The sequence below is a fragment of the Tympanuchus pallidicinctus genome, unplaced genomic scaffold, assembly GCF_026119805.1.
Source record: "Tympanuchus pallidicinctus isolate F22 unplaced genomic scaffold, pur_lepc_1.0 scaffold39, whole genome shotgun sequence".
Classification (NCBI taxonomy): Eukaryota; Metazoa; Chordata; class Aves; order Galliformes; family Phasianidae; genus Tympanuchus; species Tympanuchus pallidicinctus.
This window is the reverse complement of record NW_026294757.1, coordinates 1,157,586-1,173,950: the sequence shown is the minus strand read 5'-3', so window position 1 is coordinate 1,173,950 and position 16,365 is coordinate 1,157,586. Positions and strand designations below refer to the sequence as shown.

General features: G+C 53.5%; 2 protein-coding genes, 1 long non-coding RNA gene and 13 other non-coding genes across 16 annotated transcripts; 1 reads left to right on the top strand and 15 right to left on the bottom strand.

Moving 5' to 3' along the window:
* Nucleotides 1-602: 602 nt before the first annotated feature.
* Nucleotides 603-5,667, bottom strand: CWC25 (CWC25 spliceosome associated protein homolog). The gene is made up of 10 exons (XM_052700096.1): nucleotides 5,254-5,667; nucleotides 4,883-5,055; nucleotides 4,418-4,654; nucleotides 3,909-3,978; nucleotides 3,629-3,756; nucleotides 3,341-3,410; nucleotides 2,663-2,853; nucleotides 2,425-2,511; nucleotides 1,750-1,911; nucleotides 603-1,441 (listed from the first exon to the last, which is right to left on the bottom strand). The coding sequence occupies exons 1-10, from the start codon at nucleotides 5,269-5,271 to the stop codon at nucleotides 1,327-1,329; spliced, it is 1,251 nt and encodes a 416-aa protein (XP_052556056.1). The 5' UTR covers nucleotides 5,272-5,667; the 3' UTR covers nucleotides 603-1,326.
* Nucleotides 5,668-5,864: 197 nt separating this feature from the next.
* On the top strand, nucleotides 5,865-10,389 carry LOC128089064 (uncharacterized). The gene is made up of 2 exons (XR_008210441.1): nucleotides 5,865-5,982; nucleotides 10,114-10,389. It is a non-coding gene; the product is annotated as an uncharacterized LOC128089064 (long non-coding RNA).
* Nucleotides 6,002-6,073, bottom strand: TRNAC-GCA (transfer RNA cysteine (anticodon GCA)). The gene has a single exon. It is a non-coding gene; the product is annotated as a tRNA-Cys (tRNA).
* On the bottom strand, nucleotides 6,293-6,364 carry TRNAC-GCA (transfer RNA cysteine (anticodon GCA)). Its single transcript has one exon. It is a non-coding gene; the product is annotated as a tRNA-Cys (tRNA).
* On the bottom strand, nucleotides 6,611-6,682 carry TRNAC-GCA (transfer RNA cysteine (anticodon GCA)). Its single transcript has one exon. It is a non-coding gene; the product is annotated as a tRNA-Cys (tRNA).
* TRNAC-GCA (transfer RNA cysteine (anticodon GCA)) lies at nucleotides 7,017-7,088 on the bottom strand. Its single transcript has one exon. It is a non-coding gene; the product is annotated as a tRNA-Cys (tRNA).
* Nucleotides 7,395-7,466, bottom strand: TRNAC-GCA (transfer RNA cysteine (anticodon GCA)). The gene has a single exon. It is a non-coding gene; the product is annotated as a tRNA-Cys (tRNA).
* Nucleotides 7,754-7,825, bottom strand: TRNAC-GCA (transfer RNA cysteine (anticodon GCA)). Its single transcript has one exon. It is a non-coding gene; the product is annotated as a tRNA-Cys (tRNA).
* Nucleotides 10,134-10,205, bottom strand: TRNAC-GCA (transfer RNA cysteine (anticodon GCA)). The gene has a single exon. It is a non-coding gene; the product is annotated as a tRNA-Cys (tRNA).
* A 145-nt stretch (nucleotides 10,390-10,534) lies between the features above and the next one.
* On the bottom strand, nucleotides 10,535-10,606 carry TRNAC-GCA (transfer RNA cysteine (anticodon GCA)). The gene has a single exon. It is a non-coding gene; the product is annotated as a tRNA-Cys (tRNA).
* A 421-nt stretch (nucleotides 10,607-11,027) lies between these two features.
* TRNAC-GCA (transfer RNA cysteine (anticodon GCA)) lies at nucleotides 11,028-11,099 on the bottom strand. The gene has a single exon. It is a non-coding gene; the product is annotated as a tRNA-Cys (tRNA).
* Nucleotides 11,100-11,386: 287 nt separating this feature from the next.
* Nucleotides 11,387-11,458, bottom strand: TRNAC-GCA (transfer RNA cysteine (anticodon GCA)). Its single transcript has one exon. It is a non-coding gene; the product is annotated as a tRNA-Cys (tRNA).
* A 1,336-nt stretch (nucleotides 11,459-12,794) lies between these two features.
* RPL23 (ribosomal protein L23) lies at nucleotides 12,795-14,872 on the bottom strand. The gene is made up of 5 exons (XM_052700114.1): nucleotides 14,747-14,872; nucleotides 14,392-14,475; nucleotides 14,011-14,139; nucleotides 13,092-13,205; nucleotides 12,795-12,925 (listed from the first exon to the last, which is right to left on the bottom strand). The coding sequence occupies exons 1-5, from the start codon at nucleotides 14,757-14,759 to the stop codon at nucleotides 12,843-12,845; spliced, it is 423 nt and encodes a 140-aa protein (XP_052556074.1). The 5' UTR covers nucleotides 14,760-14,872; the 3' UTR covers nucleotides 12,795-12,842.
* On the bottom strand, nucleotides 13,675-13,806 carry LOC128089174 (small nucleolar RNA SNORA21). The gene has a single exon (XR_008210454.1). It is a non-coding gene; the product is annotated as a small nucleolar RNA SNORA21 (small nucleolar RNA).
* Nucleotides 14,873-15,082: 210 nt separating the features above from the next.
* TRNAC-GCA (transfer RNA cysteine (anticodon GCA)) lies at nucleotides 15,083-15,154 on the bottom strand. Its single transcript has one exon. It is a non-coding gene; the product is annotated as a tRNA-Cys (tRNA).
* Nucleotides 15,155-16,113: 959 nt separating this feature from the next.
* On the bottom strand, nucleotides 16,114-16,185 carry TRNAC-GCA (transfer RNA cysteine (anticodon GCA)). Its single transcript has one exon. It is a non-coding gene; the product is annotated as a tRNA-Cys (tRNA).
* Between the last annotated feature and the right edge of the window lie 180 nt (nucleotides 16,186-16,365).

Below are 16,365 nucleotides of genomic sequence, written 5' to 3'. Positions count from 1 at the left end.
TTGTTCCGTCCCCGCCTCCCTCCCCCCCCTTTCCCCGCCCCTGCGGTGGTTCGCTCCACCGCCGGCCGAGCGCTCAGGCGCCGCTCTAAGGAGGCGCCAAGATGGCGGAAGGCGGAGGAGGAGGGGACGGGGAGGTACCATGGCCGCGCCCCATGGGGGAGAGCCGAGGGATGCAGGCAGGGCAGCGCGGCGCCGAGCGTCGGTTCGCTCCGCCACAGCGCGCGGAGGGGAGGGAAAAAACGGAACGCGGCCAAGGCTGCGAGGGCGACCGGCTGGAGCGGCGGGCGGAACGAGAGGGAAAGCGGAAACAAAGGCACCTCCCTCCCCCTCTGTGCGGAGATGGTTTCGCCCACCCCGAGTGACGTAGCAACCCAGGCCACGCCCCTTTCCGAGCGAGCCAATAAACGACGAGGCGCCTGGAATTATGAATGGGCCGCTGAGCACGTCACTGCCGCCTCTTAAAGGGCCCGCAGCGCGCAGCTCCGCGCACAGAGCCGGCGGCCGCACGCAGCCCTCGGTCCGTCAGCCGCTGTGGCAGCGAATCCGACACCTTCGCCCCCACAAAGCCACCAAAAAACATTTGAAAATCGTAAAGTTTCTCCTTTAAAAAAAAAAAAAAAAAAGGCAAAACAATCTTCACCGCTGTACATATACACATTACTTACATTACAAAATCCCAGAGAGATATTTGCTGCATCAGTTCTGCTCTGCTCATTTCCTTTCCCTGTGAAGCTGCTCCCCTCGGGCCAAACATCATTGAGATAGGTGAGAGGAATAAAATAATGGCTATAGAAGATATTTTACAGACTGGTCTGACCTCTCCCTCCAAACCCACAGCAGAACGATGGCAGTCAAGCAGAACGGCATCAGTCCATCACACAGCTTTATCACATCCGCTCACCTCACGTGAATTTGTCCTGCTCTGGTTTTTAAGGACTAACAAAAATAGGTCTTTTGCTCTTACAAATAAAGAGTGCAGATAACCTGCCCAGTGTAGGAAGCAATTATCACCCAGCATCATCTAATAACAACAATATACAAAACCGGTACGAATCAGGGTGGAGAACAGGAAGAGATCTGGCAACGTGCTGCAGGATACAAGGGCTCACGAGCTCTCCAGCTGAGGTCTGCCTGAGGGATCATCCTCATCACAAACACATTGACAGTGCCAGAAGTTCAGACCACGCTGTGGGCTGCAGCACAGAAATTCAGCAGCTCTTTGGGAGATGGTTCCTGGAGAGAGAACTGAGCGTGTGCTGGAGGCCTCTCACCTTGGGGAACAAGGGTCCAATTTACTCCTGCACAGAAGCAGAGGGAGAACAAGCTTCATCTCTGCATAAAGTTCTTTTCCAAGGCAGCAGGAGTTCTCTGAAGGGAGTGGATGTTCCGCTTCACCCGATCTTCTAAAGTGGAAGTAGAAGCACTTTCCAGCTTAAAGTGACTGCAGGAAAAACAACAAAAGGAAAGAAATCAATCTCTTCCAAACATCACATGGTTTCCAGCAGGGTTCGTTATCCCCGAGTCCATTAACTACGCGATTCTAAACTGGAAAGCAGCAAATGATTCCATATCAAAGTCTGCACCCAAAGAACCGACCAGCCTTTAGTTTGGCTTCTAACAGATCCAATGCTGTATTTCAGGTGGGTGCTCGGTATTCTCATCTCAAACCTCGATGCCATCACACACTCCTGAGAAGCTGCGCCCTGCACTTCCCACCAGTGAAAAAATGAACCCCACCAAGGCACTCACTGCAAGAACTTTCCATCCCCAGAGTCGAGTTTCTCCAGTTCTCTCTCCAGTTCCTCCTCCTTCCGGTGCTTCTTGAGGTTGTTCACCCTCTCCTCTTCCCTCCACTTGGCGTTTTCCATCATTTCCTGCCGTTTTCGCTCCAGTTCCTCTGGAGAGATCTTTCTGTAGGTACAGAAAACAGCACTGCTGTAAACCAGCAGCGTGCTACACCCAACCCAGCTCTTCCTTTCCAATCTTCAAGACTATTTATCCCCAAAATTGGGGCTGTTTAATACTTGCTTTTCCTTCAGCACCCAAAGTTTTTTAGTACAAGTCTAAACAGCCAAACAACTCCAGCAAGAGCTTGGCTTCCCCTTTTCAGCTTTTCTGTTTTAATTGATGATACTGTCAAGACCAAAGTTTCCTGCCGGCAGTTAAACAGCAGGCTTTTAATTAACCCAGGAGACAAAGCCTGATTTCACCCCACCGTGAGGCACGCAGGGAATCACAACCATTCCACGAGGTTTGGGAGGCTGTTAGCTGACAACTGAGCTCAAGAGCTGGGATCAAACCAAGCACTTCAGAACAGTGCGCTGCCCTTCTGGATGCCTGACAGCCCGTTCCAGACAACAGAGCAAGATTTGGTGCACAGATGACAGCAGCTGCTTCACAAAAACATGCAGAGATTTTGCTCACCTGGTGTAACCTGGAAGGTGCTGTCGCCGATAGCTCTTTTTGGGGGAAGGACTTCCAGCTTTCCCTTTCTCCTCTCGACTGCTATGTCTGCAACCCAAAACCACCCTTATTTTTAGGAGATATACACATATTATCACATCCCTAAGCTTTACCTGGATTTTTTAGCAGGGATTTTGATCTGAACATCCCCTCCCCCCTGCAGCTTGCAGTTCGTGTTACCCAGCTGAGCCACACTCACTGTTTACTGTGTCTGGAAGGAGATCTCGACCCCCTGCATCCAAATTGCTCTGAGCTCTTCTTGTTCGTGCATCTCTGTGGGGAGTGGGATGTGCTCCTGGACCTGGAGCGCTCGCGGTGCCTGTGGGAGGCTCTGCCCTGCCCAGCAGCTGGAGAACTCCGAGATCTGTGGTTCCTGTCAGAGTCTCTAACCTGAAATCCAGAAGTGCCCCTCAGGAGAGACGTCCTGTGAGAGCATCACAACACAGCGAGGCTGCAGAAGCCTCAGGCTGGGCTGCAGGCAGTGAACATTTTGCTCTGCACTCACTTGTCTCACTTCCCAGGTTCCTATGAGCACCTCTGTCTAAAAAGATCATTTTGGTGGTGCTCAGTAAAGCAACCGCTATGGCAATCAGATGCAACATTGAAACAGGCGTGTGGCTCTGGGAAGGGAATTAAAACTGAACTGAACTCAGAGAGGACAGAAGTCCTACTGGGACCTGAAGAGTTTCAGGTCAGGGCTCAGAGGCACCAAGGAGCATTGTTAAACCATGTTAAATCATGTAAAATCATGTATCCCTCACAGCCCTCTTCTAACGGGAGAAGCAGCCTCTTGCAACAAGCCGATCTTTTGCTGTTCTCTAACCAACAAGTCTTTCAGTTTGCTACTGAAAGAGACATGCAAAACAGCCAGACTTACCTGTAAGCCATATCCTGGCACTTTAGAAGGAATGGGTTTCCAGGAGGAGCTGCTAGATTTCTTCTGAGACCTAAACAAAAAAGAGAACAGTGCTTTTGAAGCAGATGAACTTCAGCGATGCTATGCTTTGCTTATTAAAACAACAAAAATCAATCACCGATGCAAAAAACAAAAGTACCAATACAGTAATATTTAAGCAAATTAAGAGCATTAATTAGAAAGATGAGATTCAAAGAAGATCAGAAACAGATGAAAAACAAACGAGACAATAAAGACAATAAAACCTACCTGGCTTTGCTTCGCTCCTCATCACTGCTGGCACTTTCACTGCTGGAGCTGCGACGCCGGTGCTTCTTGTGCTTCTTCTTCTTCTCTTTCTTCTTCTTTTTCTCCTTTTTATCTAAACTGTTTTGCAGCTACAAAGAAAGGCACCAATTGATTAGCAGTAATTACTGTCCCTGCACTTGGGCAGTCAGTATCAAAAGGCAAAGCAATGGAGTTCTCCTGGGACAAAAGAAAGCCCAGCAAGGCCCGGCACAGACCCACAGAGCGCGATGGAGTCACCCACCAACTCCTTGATCTTCTTCATTTTTACAGGATTATTCAGAACCTCTCTCTTCTTCTCCTCCTCTCTCTTTCTAAAGCAGATGGAAGAAGAGTATTAGTATTTCCAAGCAACTCTAAACATCATTTTCATGAAAGATACAACACTAAAACAAGCTCTAACAGCCAACTTTTGTTCATTCAGCAACGTGAGTCCAACTCCTGCAAACTGTGTCCTTTTCCCCCCCACTGAAGAGTGCAACGAGGAAATTAAGCCAAATTTTCGTTCTGTTAACATCTATTTTGCTCCAATGCTGCCAACCAGATGCATTCTCACACATACAAAAGGGTGACCTAAGTTTGTATATATGAGCCTATATATGAGTATATATGTATATATATAACAAAGAAAAACAACCTTTGCATTTGCACGCACACTTCCCACCAATAAAACAGCTCTCATCAAGCTGCCATCACTGCTGCATTGCCTGATTTATTCTGATTTATTCCAGTATTCAGCTCCACGTTAAGTACCTGATCATGAAAAGTGGATCCTCCCGGATTTTGTTTGCCATGTCCAGGACAGAGTTGGCACCTGACTTGGCAAAAATGGAGCCTGGGAGCAGTCCTGTCTCGTTGGAGCAGCCAGCATCCTTGTCCTCTGTCTTCTCAAAGACGTACTTGTCCACAGGGCGACCCATGAGATACTCCTCCCTGTTCACCATGCCCCCAGGACCCTGGTACATCCACTCCAACTTTTCTTCTCTTTTCCTATTGCAAAACAAGTCATCATATTTTCTGTCACAGAGGTATAAAGCTAAGCTGCAGTTTAAAGCTTATGAAGTAAGTGGAAAGCTTCTAGTGTGAAATTATAAATTCGATGTACAAATTTCTGTTTCTCAGAGATACCAGAAGCACATGGACCCCCTTCAATACGAAGCACCGGTCCTCCCCCTGCCCGGACCGGCAGCCCCACGCTCAGGCCCTGGCTCTGCTCACCGCACAGTGCCCATATCCTCAGCATATCGCTGCATCTCCTCTCGGGCCCTTTCCTCCTGCAGCTCCCGCTGCAGCTCCTCGATTTTCTTCCTCTCGGCCTCATATTTCTGCTCGGCCTTCCACACTTTCTCCACATTGCGCAGGGTCTGGGGGTGCCAGCTCTTCTTCAGGTTCTGCAAGGAACGCGGGACGCGGCACAGGGCCCCTTACCGAAGGCCCCTGACGTTCTCTCACCGAGCAGGGCCGCAGCGCCAGGCCCGGCCCCGCCGCGAACAGCTCAAAGGACGGCCCCGGCCTCGGAGCCGTCAGCGGGATCCCAGCGGCCTGGAGGAAGCTCCCGGTCCCCCCCCGCATCCCGGGCCCCATCTCACCAAGTCGCCTCCCCCCATGGCTGCTCGGCTTCTCCTCGGCTACTGGGCCCGCTGTGCGTCATCAACATGCGCCGCCGTCTCCTCTCAACTCGTCGCGTGTGATATACGTCACTTCCGGCGCGGCGCTTAACGGTCTTACCGAAGGGATAGGAGGAGGCGGGCGGCGCCTAGTGCTACGGCGTGTTGTAGCGATAACCGGAGCTGCAGGCCGCTGTTTGCCGTTGTCACCCCGTTCCCCAGGGCTTCGCACCGAACCGCGGCGTCGCCGAGCGAAAACTCGAGGACGCGAGCGGGGTTCCGCGCCGTTCGGTGCGGGCTTAGAACCGGGGACGTTTCGGCTCCCAGCCCGGCGCTTTGCCCCTGAGCTACGTGAGCCCGCGAAACGCGGCTTTGGGGCGGCTCAGTGGTGGGGGCGTGGCTCAAGGGCAGCGCCGCTGCCTGCGGCTGCTGCGGTGCCGGGTTCGATCCCCGCGGGGGCAGAGACACCTGTCATACATGGAGTATGCGGCTTTCTAGAAATTACTTCAATTAGCAACAATTGCTCAGGCAGGAAAAACTAGACCTGCATCGTCTCTACTGCACTGTGCTATTTGCCTGTATGCGTGTTGCTCAGAACCATGGGAAAACTGGAAAGCTTTTCTTTTCTTTTGTTAGAAGTTTGGTACAAGTGATCTTGAAGACCTCTGAAGAATAAGGATCGTGTCTATGAAGGACTTGGGAAGAAAAAAGGTTGGAAAAGAAGGTAAAGAGGGGGCGCCTGGAGTTGAACCAGGGACCTCTTGATCTGCAGTCAAATGCTCTGCCACTGAGCTACACCCCCCTGGCTAAACAAGTAGACAAAGAGCAATGAAAAACAAGTAGACAAAGCAGAAGTGTGGTCATAATTCCTCAGGTGAGCGCTCAGCATCTTGAACAGGGACGTTCAGGGATCAGGCCTGTGAGCAAAACAGAAGCACACAGGACCTAAAAGCGAGGAGAATCACTCTTCATATTTACCCTGGGGAGGAACAATCGACCAAACAAAAAGCACCCAATCCAAAGGGGGCACCTGGAGTTGAACCAGGGACCTCTTGATCTGCAGTCAAATGCTCTGCCACTGAGCTACACCCCCTTGCTTAAGAACTATAAAAGACACAGAGGAAAAAAGGAACCTATAGACAGCTTAGTTTTGATGTCCACTGGTCAGATTCTTTTGCATGACACTGATTTGAGCATGCATGTTTAGATGAGTTCTCAGTGTTATGAAGATGGAAGTTGAGAGACCAGCCCTCAGAGCAGAGAGCAGGCAAACAGATCTAAGAAAAAGAAAAAAAGCAAAGAGGAATGCTCTGCATATTTATCTTTGAATAAAAACTGAAGGGGGCACCTGGAGTTGAACCAGGGACCTCTTGATCTGCAGTCAAATGCTCTGCCACTGAGCTACACCCCCTCGCAGCAGCGCCTGCACAAGGTGATTTTTTAAACAAGTTTATTCAAAGCACCTGGAGTTGATTGATGTCCACTGTTTAGATTCCCTTACTCGACAGCCCCTGGGCCTACCTGCATACATCCCACAATACAGGAGGGAGTTATTACAGGGGATCAAGAACAGACAAATGCACGCAGTGTACTCACGCAGTGCAGAAGCCCTGCCAGGCAGCTGCTCAGGATCTCGAATATCACAACTTCAACACACAGCGCAAGCTCACGAGACTGAAGAGGACGTGTGCATCTGCTCCCTGTGATGAATTGTGGCAAAAGGAAGTTGGGAAAAGAAGATAAAGAGGGGGCACCTGGAGTTGAACCAGGGACCTCTTGATCTGCAGTCAAATGCTCTGCCACTGAGCTACACCCCCTTGGCTCAAGAACTGAACAAGGAGCATTAAGAAACCAATTCACAGAGCCCAGACAACCAGAATCACAGACAGCCACACCAAACAGATATCACACAGGTTAGGACCTGTCCAGCTTCCACACTGATCCAACAACCACTGTAGCCTTTACACTGACACAGACGCTGATTTGGGCTCTATATCCTTAGATGGACGCTCAGTGTCACAAATATGGAATTTTGGAAAGCAGCACTGTGAAATAAATGCACAAGCAGACAAAAGAAGGAATGCTCCTCGTGATTCTACTCTAGAAAAAAGTCCACCACATGAAGGGGGCACCTGGAGTTGAACCAGGGACCTCTTGATCTGCAGTCAAATGCTCTACCACTGAGCTATACCCCCTGCTGCTGCCTGCCTGCCCGGCCTCAATTTTCCGACTCATTCCAAACAGGAGTCAATTCAATTATGCAGTGCCAATTATTGCAGTGCAGAAAGCAGTGCTCAAGGCAATCTCAGGTCTGTGCTCACCAACACAGCGCTGCCAGTCCTCTTCCCATGACAATCCACCTCTTGGCACCTGGGCGCTGCTGTGCTCACGGAGGGACAGCAGGGCCGACAGCTGAGGGGAGAAAGAAGCAGCTGAGAAGCTGAAAAGCAACTTGTGGGGCAGAAAAAGAGAGGCCAAGGGGAGGGGGCACCCGGATTTGAACCGGGGACCTCTTGATCTGCAGTCAAATGCTCTACCCCTGAGCTATACCCCCGCTGGGCACCACCTGCCAGGTGAGGCCCTTTGTGGACGCTGACAGAGGCGCTGCTGCATTCCACTGCCTGCACTCCCAGCCCCGCCTCCCACACAGCATCCCTTTCCTTAACCTTCACCTCCTCTCTGCTTCCTATGCTTGCAAACCCTTGCAGGAACAAACCACTGACATCCCTGCTTACTTTGTCTCAACGCACAAACAACAACACGTGGCACCAGCCGCCTCAGGACAGCTGTGGAGGCACCCACCTTTGCTTCTGTTTGCTCTCAGCACACAAATCTCCCACAGCTGCTGCCTCACACTGCGGCTCCTTCACTGCCTGTAGCCTCCCCTGCTGTCTGCCTTCAGCCCGGGTTAAAGGGAAGCAAACACCCAACCTCTTACAGCTAACTGCTGTGCCATGCCCTGTGTAGGGAAAAAAAGGTTTTTCACATGACTTCTTTTTCCTCAAGCAAAGCATTCGACTCCAAGTAAGCCCTTCTGTAGAGGTGCGAGGTGGACACGTACCTGCAACACCCAGATGTCTGCTGTTAAAGTGCCTCTGTTCTGCCCCTTAGTTACAGAATTAATCCACTGCCCACCACTCTCTGGATGTCCGAGCATTTTGCTGCAGGCAATGTGAGAAAGAACAAAAGGTGAGGTTTGAAAGCCTTCAGTGACAGAGAGCTAACTATGCATAAACCTGAGGGAAAGAGCCAATTTTTGCAAAAAAGCAGATTTCTGCCAACCATTTCAAAGCGTTGCATCCTACAGCAATTTGGAACAGGGTGACATGGAGAAATAAGGCTGAAAAGAGGTCATCTACTGTTTGAATGTGCAGCAGTGCGGATGCTGCTTTCCTACGAGATCCTCAGCAGCACTTAAAGGAGTAACTGGAGGGGGGAGCACGCAGGAATCTCGCAAGTTAAGCCCACCTCAGAAGCTTTAGTACACACAGCTGACTTTCTTTTCCTCTATGCCAGAGTCCTAAAGTTAAAGGCACTATGGGTGAGCAAGTGCAAACATTGAGCATAAAAGGCAGAACTTTATGTTAATATACACACGTTTTATGCCAGCAGCAAATGCATCACAGCTAAGGAATACCACGGCCAGCACTTAATTAAAAACAGGAAAAATGAGTCACGAGCCTCCTCCGACACAGCGCCCGCGCTTATTAAGAGGAAGCATCCCTGCGCCGCAGACCGAGGCCGTTACAGCCGCCACAGGGCCGCAGGTTTCCCCCCAAACTCCCCGAGTCCACCCTGGGAGCCCATCGCCCCTCACCTGGCAACGCCCGCACCCTCAGCGCCTTCTCCCCCCGCAAACCACCGCAGCTCCACCACTTTCCCCACCGGCTTCACGCTTCCACACCGTCCCCGCACCGCGCAGAGGCGGCAGCCGCAGCCCCGCATCGACCCCGCAGGGCCCTTAAGGACGGCCTGAAGCCCGAGGGCATGAACCGGAAGTGCCGTGACGTCATCAACACGCGCCGCCATCCCGCCCGTTCCGCGCGGCGCTCTTTGGAGGCGTCACTTCGGCAGGATGACGGGGATAGAAACAACCGGAGTCCTGCTGGCCCCGGCGCCTCGCTGCGGTTCCGGTTCTCACCGGGAAAAGAAAAATAAAAATGAAGCAGTGACGTGAGATAAATCCGAGGTAAATGCACACGTTTAATGGTGCTGAGTTCAACGCGCCGCGGTCGCAGCGATGACCGGAGCTACAGGCCGCTCGCTTTGCCGTCCTCACTCCCGTTTCCCGGAGGTCTGTAACGAAGCGCGGTGTCTCCGAGCAAAACTTCCCGCTCGGTGCGGGTTTAGAACCGGTGACCTCCCGGCTCCTAGCCCGGCGCTTTGCCCCTAGGCTACGTGAGCCCGCGAAAGTGCGCGCCCGGGGCGGCCCGGCGCTGGGGCGTGGCTCAGGGGCAGAGCGGCTGCCTGCGGCTGCGGGGATCCGGGTTCGATCCCCTCCGGGGCACGGAGGGCAGCGCTTGGCTGCGGCTCCCGGCCCGGGCTGAACGCTGCCCCTCCCACTCCAGCTGCCTCCAAAAACCACTTCAGGTCCCTTTTCGTTGAACGGCCTTGTGCTTATTGCTTCCTGTATAATTAATGGTAATTATTCAGACAGGAAAAACAAGATGTTCCTCCTCCCACTAGCATCGAGTTGTTTGTATATACATGAATTGTTGAGCTAAACCACAGGAAAAAAAGGAAAAACTGAGACTCTGCAGCTGGTAAGAGGCAAGAGATTTGTAAGATCTCAGAGGAATAAGGGCACTCCCACGTTTGGTCTGCAAAGGATTTTGGAAGAAGGTTGGAAAAGGAAGGTAAAGAGGGGGCGCCTGGAGTTGAACCAGGGACCTCTTGATCTGCAGTCAAATGCTCTGCCACTGAGCTACACCCCCTGCTGCAGCACCTGGCCAAGGAGCACTAAAAACACGCACAGAGACCACTTATGTCTGCTGTTACAGTTCCTATAGATCAGCTTTCTTTGATTCCTAATTCACATGATAAGCAATTACAGACGGTGAGAATTGCACTGTGCATTTGCATTAACAACAAAAAAAGCAATACTGATGCAAATATTCATTTTGACTGGTGTGTGTTCAGTTGATCAGCGTCAAAAACACAGATGTGGACAGAGCGGCTGGCTCTCCGTGCAAAGTGCAGGCAGACAGGGTCTAAAAACAAGGAATGCTGCCTGTGTTTATCTCAGAAAAAGCACCCAATCCAAAGGGGGCACCTGGAGTTGAACCAGGGACCTCTTGATCTGCAGTCAAATGCTCTGCCACTGAGCTACACCCCCTTGAAGCAGCACCTGCACAAGCTGATTCTTAAGCAATCTATGCCCAGAGCTCAGAGTTGATCCCAGCTGCTTAGAATCCTTCACTTCATGCATCCCTGGGTGTCCAAAAACTCACACTGCCTTCTACAGAGAGCTGCTACCAAGAGTCACCAGACTCCCAGAGGACATTTATTTGAAACAATTTTGGCCATCACTTCTGTGCTGTTCTGTAATGTGAAAACCAGCATCGAGCTGAGCTCACCACAAGGCTGGAGAGAAAAGCCTCACTTTAAAAAGATGCAGCCCTTCCAAAAAGGAACAGAATAACCCTTCCTGGAGACACAGAGCCATATTCATTGGCCTTACAGGGAGGTAAAAATGATCAAACTGTGCTTATCACAACTCCCAGTCCTTTAAGTATCCTGAGAAAAATAACAGCCCAAGGGGGCACCCGGATTTGAACCGGGGACCTCTTGATCTGCAGTCAAATGCTCTACCACTGAGCTATACCCCCTGCTGCTGCCTGCCTGCCCGGCCTCAATTTTCCGACTCATTCCAAACGGGAGTCAATTCAATTATGCAGTGCCAATTATTGCAGTGCAGAAAGCAGTGCTCAAGGCAATCTCAGGTCTGTGCTCACCAACACAGCGCTGCCAGTCCTCTTCCCACGGCAATCCACCTCTTGGCACCTGGGCGCTGCTGCGCTCACCAAGGGACAGCAGGGCCGACAGCTGAGGGGAGAAAGAGGCAGCTGAGAAGCTGAAAAGCAACTTGTGGGGCAGAAAAAAAGAGGCCAAGGGGAGGGGGCACCCGGATTTGAACCGGGGACCTCTTGATCTGCAGTCAAATGCTCTACCCCTGAGCTATACCCCCGCTGGGCACCACCTGCCAGGTGAGGCCCTTTGTGGACGCTGACAGAGGCGCTGCTGCATTCCACTGCCTGCACTCCCAGCCCCGCCTCCCACACAGCATCCCTTTCCTTAACCTTCACCTCCTCTCTGCTTCCTATGCTTGCAAACCCTTGCAGGAACAAACCACTGACATCCCTGCTTGCTTTGTCTCAACGCACAAACAACAACACGTGGCACCAGCCGCCTCAGGACAGCTGTGGAGGCGCCCACCTTTGCTTCTGTTTGCTCTCAGCACACAAATCTCCCACAGCTGCTGCCTCACTCCACGCCTCCTGCACTGTCCACAGCCTCCCCGCCTCCCCTGCTGTCTGCCTACAGCCTGGGGAAAAAGGAAGCAAACATCCAATGTCTTACAGCTAATTTGTGCCATGTCCTGTCTAGGGGAAAAAAAAAGAATTAAACACAGCAGCTGTGAGCAGACATTAGTGAGGGCACATTTTAGGGCTTGTTCCTTACTTGTAAGCAGGTGTCTGCTGACTGCAAAAGTCACTCCTCAAGGAGCAATGCAGCATTGCCTGCAGCAGCTGCTGGATGCTCACAGGGCATCAGGTCTGCTAGGAAGAGGCAGCAACTCCTCAGCTGCCCCATGGAAACCTGGAGCAGGAGCTGGGCTCACCGTACCCAAGTCCCCTCCCCACTCACTGTGCAGCTTATGGTGATCCAGGGGCTGTAGGCCACATTTTTATCACGTTTTCCCACCAAGCAGGAGAAAAGCTGTTCAGAAACATCCACGCCATTTTTTCAGGCAAAGCTTTTGTCTCCACAAATCTCTTGCAAAGCCTTTCAGATGACCTGGAAAAATCACATCATCCCCCAACCTGCCGTTAGCCAGAGACCCGATCATTTGTTTCACTGCTGATTGAGGCTTTGAGGCACGTGCTGCAGCCCCCACCTCAGCTAACAGCAGTGGGCTTCATGTGTCCTCGCATCGTCCTCAGCAAGGACCAAAGAAATCGTTTCAGTTTGCCACACAAACTGCGTGGGGGGGTTTCATCACAAGAGAGGCACAGACAGGTTTTGTAGAAGGGCTTTCAGATCTCCCAGCTTTCATCACTGCACACAGAAGTTGGATCAATTCAGTCATCACAGGATCTGTCACAGTACAGCACCCTCCAGGTGCTGAGGGCTCTGCCTCATTAAGACTAATCACCAGATCTTAACCTCCACAGCCAATTTCCTCCCGCTGTGCCCACCCTCATTTGGGGTTTCATGGAGGATTTCCCAAACCTGAAATAATTCCCTCAACGCTGTCGTGCTTGGCAGAGGAGCACGCCTGACTCTTAACAAGGCAGACACCATTTTCTGGTACAAGTACTTTTATTTCATCTCCACAAAGATGAGCGCGTTCACGCAATGCTTCCTGCATTGGAGGCTATCCTGGGCCACAGATCTGCACACTCCTTGGCCACAGGGCCTGTGATGGCTGAACCTGGAGGAGAGAAGAACAAAGCAGGACATCAGAGCTCAGTCGGCACAGTTGTGTTCTCCCGGGTCCTTGGTGCAGGTGAGCAGAGCCCTTTAACCGAGCGCACCAACCCCAGCCATCACAGCCAACGTTTCTCTTTGGCCCGGAGCAGCATTCTGCTTGCCCATACCTTTCATTTCACCTTTATTGTTCACTATTACTCCCGCGTTGTCTTCAAAATACAAGAACACCCCATCTTTTCTTCTGTACGATTTCCGCTGCCGAATCACCACCGCTGGGTGCACTGCCAAGAGACACAGCAGGTCAGCGTTCATCAGCATCGCTCCCAGCAGTCAGCAGCTCATCCCAACACCGAGCTCCCCTTCGCAGTGCTTCTCTAGGAAGCTGAGTTACACCCTGGGTTCACAGCCCCAATGCAGGGATAGGATCAGCAAGGCTGACTCCTCAGTCGCTCTATTCCCAGCTTTTCAGCATTCCTCTCGCAGGATGTATTAAACTTCCTTGGTTACATCTGGGCATACAGCTCATAACTCACATCAGCCTTGCTGGCATCACACTGACAGAGCAGAGCTGATGCCTGTGGGGTCCAGGGACGAATTCTGAAGGCAATAAGGCACTTCCAAACTGACAACTAAATCCAGACTTGGAGAAGACAACGCTCTTCCAGTTTCTCAACTGTGCTTCTAAGTGTGTCAGCTCAGAGACAGCACTCAGCAAGCAGGAGGAGGGGGTAAGGAACCCAATTCCCAAGGCCGTGTCACATCACTGATTGAAACGAACAGCACAAGCTGCCACTTCACCCAAAAGCGATGCTTTTCTCTGCCCTTCCACGACAACTCACTGAGCCACGGCGCACAGACCCAACAAGTGCTTTTGAGAAGGGCGGAGCAAACGCTCCTGCAAGCGGGCAGACATCTGCCTTCTGATGCCTTCCTAGGCAGATATAATGCAAGACCTGCTCCTCTGCCCCCTGGGAGGACACTGCAGCGCTCCCAGACTCAGCAGGAGCTGCCTGTTGCTACAATCAAGTGTGGGTTGAGGAGCGCCACGCAGGCACTGCAGGCCCGGCTGCTCCTGCCCACGCTCACCCTTCTTCCTCAGCTCCGGTTTGCCCTTCTTGACAGTCGCCATCACCATGTCACCCACGCCGGCTGCTGGCAGTCTGTTCAGGCGGCCCTTGATCCCCTTCACAGAGATGATGTACAGATTCTTGGCACCTGTGGAGAGAAGAGCTCCGGATCTGTGCCGAGATGCCGCGCCTGCAGGGACTCCAACCACCCCATCACCCCATGAGGCAAACAGCACAGGTTGCCACTTCATCCCATAGTGATGCCTGTACAGCACAGCCCTGGTGAACGATTTTCAGCTGGAAAAGGACCATCTCCAGACGCACCCCCAGCTCCCTGCCTTACAGCTCACCCCACACCCCCGCAGGGTCCCCCCAGACCCACTCGCAGCGGGGCACCCACCGGTGTTATCAGCGCAGTTAATCACGGCTCCCACGGGGAGACCGAGGGAGATGCGGAACTTCGCTCCAGAGGAACCTCCGCGTCCTGCGGGCAGAGGAGAGCCGTGAGGTCACCACCGGGCGGCGCGGAGGTGCTGCGGGGCGGGGGGGAGCCGGCAGAGCTGAGCGCCTGGATGGGCTACGGGACACCGGGTGCGGCCCGCGCTGCTGGGCGGGCCTGACACCGCTGCCGGCCGAGCCCGGGCCCACGCAGTGCTCCGGACCCCCAGCATCCTCCACGCCCCTCGCCGCGGCGCCCGCACACGCAGAGCGGCGGATGGAACCGGATCCCGGCCAGGCCCAGCGCCCCGCCTCACCTCGCTTCGACATCTTGGCGCCGGAAGAGACGGAGGCGCGCGAGGCACGCTGGGAAATGGAACCTCCCCGGCGGACGTCACGTGGCGAAGCCGGCCTGCGTCACGTGACGGTGGAGGATCACGTGGTAAATATCACGTGACGAGGGACGGCGAGGAGCCGTCGCCCCCTGCAGGCGTTTCTCCGCGCTCTCCGCGGGCTGCGCCCGTAGCCCAGAGTGCGCCGCGGGCACCGGGAACGGCTGCCGAGCAATCAGAGAAAATTTGGGTGAGAAATCCTTCTTTCTTCTAAAAGGCAGAAAGCAGGAGAGTGGAAATAAGAAAAAGAAAAAGAAAATGAGGGGGCACCCGGATTTGAACCGGGGACCTCTTGATCTGCAGTCAAATGCTCTACCACTGAGCTATACCCCCGCGGCCCGTGCTATTTTGCGCTGCATGCTACAAAAGCTGCCATCGGTTTCTCTGCTCACAACGTTTTCTACCCCCAGCGGCCTTGCAGACCGCAGCTCCACGCCAGCCTTTCGCGAAAAAGGGCTTTGCTCCGCGGCAGCGCACGCCTGATTTCCTCCAGATTGTCCTGATGTGCTCAGGAGGGAAGCACGGAGCTGGGAGCCTCACAGCCTGCAAGCAAAGAGTAGGAATTCATACTGAATCATTGCAGTACATGAGGTGCTGTGACCTGGGTGAAGGGATGCAGAGCACACGCAGCACGTTGGCTGATGGCACAGAGCCAGGGGGGCGGCTGACAGCAGAAGGATGCGCTGCCAGTCGATGGGAGAGGTTGAGAGCTGCTCAGACAGCAACCCAATGGAGTCTGACACACACGGGGGGGTCTGACACCCGGAGGGAAGTAACTACATGTATCGGTACGGAATGGGGGCTGTGCTGCTGGAAAGGAGCTCTACAGAGAAGGACCACAAGGTGACCACAAGCCCAGCCCTGGTGGCTAGGAAGGCCCGTGGGAACCTGGTTGGCCAACGGTTGGCTGAAGGTTGACTGTGAGACAGTGCAGATGAGGGGCATCGGTGCTGATCGATGTCCAAAGGGTGAGGGCACGGGGGTGGGACTGGGCTCTGTTCGGTGCAGAAAGCAAAGCATGATAACTCACAGCTCTGGGTGAGCTCCTGCCGGTGCAGTTCGGGGAGATGGAGGAGCTGCCTTGGGAGCCCGGGGATCTCTGCTGTGTGCAGGGGTGGGAGCCGTCCCTGCGGAGCTTTTGGGTGCGGAGCGGCTCGGTTCCCCGCAGCACTTCCTGAGCCAAACGAGGAGAAACCGCCCACGGAGCAGCGCGACGCGTCTGAAGCCGCGATGGGGCGGGAGGGGGAGAAGGGGGGAAGGGGAGGAGGGGAGAAAAATATGAAATCCCAACGAGGGGGCACCCGGATTTGAACCAGGGACCTCTTGATCTGCAGTCAAATGCTCTACCACTGAGCTATACCCCCGGCTGCCGCTCCTTGCCCCGCGCCGCGTTCCTGTGCGGGACCGCGCCGTGCGGGGGGGGGGGTTGAAGGGGGGATGCGACACGTGGAGCCGCTCGAGGAGCGAAGCGCGTGCGCGTGCCCGCGAGGAGTGTCGTGTCGCGCAACGAGGCCGCGCACCCGCGGGGTGGGGTTTGGGTTGTG